General features: G+C 37.8%; 1 protein-coding gene across 1 annotated transcript; it reads right to left on the reverse strand.

Moving 5' to 3' along the window:
- Nucleotides 1–587: 587 nt before the first annotated feature.
- Nucleotides 588–3,112, reverse strand: LOC107060527 (uncharacterized). The gene is made up of 3 exons (XM_015308514.1): nt 2,647–3,112; nt 1,824–1,885; nt 588–632 (listed from the first exon to the last, which is right to left on the reverse strand). The coding sequence occupies exons 1-3, from the start codon at nt 3,110–3,112 to the stop codon at nt 588–590; spliced, it is 573 nt and encodes a 190-aa protein (XP_015164000.1).
- Between the last annotated feature and the right edge of the window lie 1,288 nt (nt 3,113–4,400).

Genomic DNA, 4,400 nt, shown 5'->3' on the forward strand with positions numbered 1-4,400 from the left:
ATAAATTCAATACTCAGGTAGGTCGATACTCGGGCAACAAATCAGTTTACTACTCATTTAGCAATTCAATAGTCAGGCAACAATTTAATATTCAGGCAAGTCAATGTTTGTGGAACAGTTCAATACTCAGGAAGGTCAATACTCGGGCAACAAATCAGTTTACTACTCAGGAAACAATTCAATACTCAGGCAACAGTTTAATAGTCTGGCTGGTCAATACTTGCACAACAATTCAATAGGCAGGTCAATAATCGGGCAACAAATCAGTTTACTACTCATGAAACAATTCAATACTTTGGCAGGTCAATACTCAAGCAATAAATCAATTAAATACTCAGGTGGATATGCAAGAAAATGATCATGTCTTCTCAATATTTAGGCATTTCGGCCAATCTTGCTAGTTCTAACTAGCAAGCAATAAACAGTGGTGCGCACGAATCATGATCGAGTTGTTCAAGATAAAATATAAGAAGAAGAAATAAAAAAACTAACCTTGATTGTTACAGCCAACAGATGGACGATTGATTAGTTGAAGAGCAGCCCTATCTCCGGGTGAACCAACAGTGAATCTTAGCATATTATTTTCTTCAGCTGCTCTCGTTGATTTCTTTCTTCTTCAACACTATAACAATCTACAGTTCAAATAATCAACCCAAGTGACTTTATAATTCAGAGAGAATAACCTAAAATTAGAAAATAAGTCCAAAATAGGCATGAGAAAATAGAGAATATAACCTAGAATTAGAGCTTTGAGAAGTTGAGAATGAACTTTGTGCAGCAAATTTGGGAGCTGTGGTGTGAGTTAGAGAAGCACCACCCAACAACAATTTCAGAACTGGAGACAACGATTTCAGAAATAACGATCTTGTTGTGAGTTGAGCGCAGCACAACACAACAAAATACACTCACAACCAACACCGATTAGAACCTAAGACAGCAACACTGATGACTATTTGGGTGAACTGGAGTACCGGCGATGATTAGGGATTTTCGAACTAGAAATCGACGACGATGAAAATAGGCTTCGAGAGAAAATTGAAATTTTATATGTTTTGTTATTTTTTGGAAAAGAAAAAATAATTAATTGTATAATATACTTTTGGCGCTTTAGTGAAAATATTTAAGGAAAAATAAGGAGGGAAATATAGTGCCCACAATGTGTGAACGTTACCCGTTGTTATATACGACCAATTGCAACGAAAAACCGTTGCTATATACGACCAATTGTTACAAAAACCGTTGCAATACCAAATATTTTGCAACGGTTGTCGCTTTATTGCAACGGTTTTCAAGGTATCATATACAGATATCATCGTGGACCATATGCAACGCCTATAACCGTTGCTATATACATCTATTGTAATATTTTTCAAACCGTTGCGATAGAATCTGTTGTTGTAGGCTTGTATGAGACCCATTCGGGGTCAAGTACGGCTTGTCATATCTAGGAGATTGCCTTGGGTAGTGACTGTATTAATAAAAAATGGGGAATAAATTGTTTCTTATGGACTGATAAAGTTATATATAGGGGGCTAGGGTTATGGTCAGACTAGGTTGGGTCAATTTGACTTTAGTCAACCTGGTTTTCACGGACTATGAACTGACTCATAAAGAGTTGCATGGTCTATTAACCCACATGTGGTGCTACCTTTAGTGAAAATTAAGAAAACTTACCTAGATTTTCATAAGTGGCTAAACGGTCCGTCAAAGACTGAACCAACCATAAACCATTACGTAACCACTTGCCAGACATTGGGGCTAATGTTTAAATGACTAGGCCGCCCCCTTTCCAAGGACTCGATAGGTCTTCACATGCCCTTTACCATCCCGTGGTGAAGTTCTTCAACCCTCATTACTTCCTGCAACCATTCAACACAAAGTGGATCTATAAAATTAGAAAAAAGCAAGAAAATTAACTACTTATCACAATTACATCTTGGGTTGCGTCCCAAGTAGCACACAATTTAAAGTCACGGTGCGATGCAGGATACTCTATTACTTAGACTTCTTGAAGTTGGAGTTCCTCAAATATCTTAACATTTTCTAGAAACCCCATGTACAACTTCAGTCATTGTCCATTTTCTATAAACCGTTCACCCATTATATTTTAAAGTTCTATGGCACTAGACAAAAAATACTTGCGTCACTTTAAATGGTCCTGACCACTTGGACCCTAAACTTTCTAGGAAACACTCTAAGACTTGAGTTGAAAAGTAGTACCAAGTCCCAAGGACTGAAGGTCCTTTTTCAATGCATTTATCATGGTACAACTTTATCCTCTCTTTGTAAAGAACAGATCTCATAAGCCCTTAGCAAAACTCATCCATCTCATTTATATGCTCCAACCTCAAGTTTGTCACTTCACTCTGACTCAAATTTAGTTTTTTAGCGCCCACAATGCCCTATGCTCTAATTCTACAAGCAAATGACATGCATTTCCAAATACTAACTGGTACGGTGACATACTAATGGGTATTTTGAAAGTAATCTAGTATGCCCTTAATGCATCATCTAACTTCCTTTCCCAATCACTCGTATTGGCATTCACATTCTTATCCAGTATGGACTTTATTTTTCGATAAGAAATCTCAACTTGTCCACCCATCTGTGGATGGTATGGGGTAGCTACTTTATGCTATCTCATACCATATTTAGCCAATAGTGTGCTAAACACTTTGGTACAAAAGTGTGAACCCCCATTACTTTTAATCTCTCTAGGTATGTCAAACTTAGAGAAACTATTCTTCTTTAAGTAACTAGCAACACTCTTTCCATCTATCTCCGCCAATGCAACTGTTTCTGCCCATTTGTAGACATAGTCTACTTCCACCAAGATGTGCTTTTGCACATAAGAACTCAAAAATGATCCCATAAAGTTGATATCCCACACATCAAGCAACTCTACCTCCAAGATACGGGTCACATGCAGCTCATGAGAACGAGATATAGCTCCGTGCCTTTGGGACGTATCAAAGGCTTTTACCAAATCAAATATAACTTGATGAATTGTGGGCCGGTTGTAACCACTTTGAAAAAATTTGTGGGTAGTGTGAGCTCCTCCATGGTGTGCACAAACTGGAGAGGAGAGACAAGCTTCAAGAATACTCAACATCTCAACTTTAGGCACACACCGATGTTGTGCTTTCTTTATTGTTTTGCACACCTTGAATTTAACCTCTTGATTATTCAGCCTAAACTTTAACTCACCGCTTTCCACATAAACCAATTATCTACCAGTGGCAAGAAATGGCCTCCCCAAAATAATGGGAAATTTGAAATCCACATCACATTCCAAAATCACAATGACTGCCAGAAAGATGAATCTCACATCTTTGACCAATACATCACAGAGAATGCCATGGGACTTTTAACTGACATATTAGTCTCATTGCAGTAGGTTTTCGAGTTCCTAAGTCCAGTTGTTTGTATACTGCCAGCGGCATGAGTTTGATACTATCCCCAAATCACACAGAGCTTTGGCGAAATAGAATGCACCAATTGTGTAAGGTATTGTAAATGCACCTTAATCCTCGTTATTCAGTACCCAGGACATTGTAGCAATACACTACAATGGTGAACATTATATATAGGTTCGAAACTTAGTGGTCTCTTCTTTGTCACTCAGTTCTTCATGAACTTGCGTTGCCTAACATTTATTCCAAACTTTTCTACTAATGGAATATTTACTGATAGCTGATGAAGCATGGAGATAAAATTCAAGAACTTTCTATTTTCAAATTTCTCCTTGAGCCTTTGCAGGAATGGAAGAGGAGTTTTGGAATATATTATAAAGGTTGTGGTGCCTTTACAGCAGGCTCTTTCTCTTTTCCTATAGTTTCCGCTGCTCCTGGAGATATCTCTACCTCTTTAGTTGCATCTGATTCTTCTAAACCTCATATGTTTGCCTTATTTTTTACATCTAGATCCATACTTGTTTTCTGCTCAATATTTGGATGTACAAATTCTTGCAACGATCTACCACTCCTAGTGGCGATAGTAATGCAACACCAATCATCTTTTGATTCTGAATAGTGTCACTGGCAGTGTCCCATTTTTTCTTTGGTTCAATGAGGCTGAGAGTTTCCCCAATTGTCATTCTAATTTCTTAATAGACGTTAAGTGTGAATACACAAGATGACTCATGTTGGACAAATTGGTCTTCAACTCTTTTACTCCCACATTAGTAGATTCAACCTTCTTCAACACCTTTACCAACATATCTTCCAACATGGACCCACTAGACCTATTACATTTTCTATCTCTGTTCTTGGAGGCACGTACACATCACTTCGATCATTTTTGAACCCATCTTAGGTTTGCCAATTATCTTGGCCTCTATTTCCAGGTCTGTCATATTGACCATCCCGCTAATAGTTTCTACCTTCATTCTAGAATTATAG

The sequence above is a fragment of the Solanum tuberosum genome, unplaced genomic scaffold (assembly GCF_000226075.1).
Source record: "Solanum tuberosum cultivar DM 1-3 516 R44 unplaced genomic scaffold, SolTub_3.0 scf00088, whole genome shotgun sequence".
NCBI lineage: Eukaryota > Viridiplantae > Streptophyta > Magnoliopsida > Solanales > Solanaceae > Solanum > Solanum tuberosum.

Bases quoted from the DNA above. Each gene is read 5' to 3' on its own strand.
- LOC107060527 (XM_015308514.1), bottom strand. From the start codon at position 3,112: ATGTTGAGTATTCTTGAAGCTTGTCTCTCCTCTCCAGTTTGTGCACAC. The intron at 1,886-2,646 runs GTATGAGATAGC...CTAATTTTATAG, and splicing joins CACACTATTGGCTAAATATG to ATCCACTTTGTGTTGAATGG. The intron at 633-1,823 runs GTAAAGGGCATG...TTTGAACTGTAG, and splicing joins AAGAACTTCACCACGGGATG to ATTGTTATAGTGTTGAAGAA.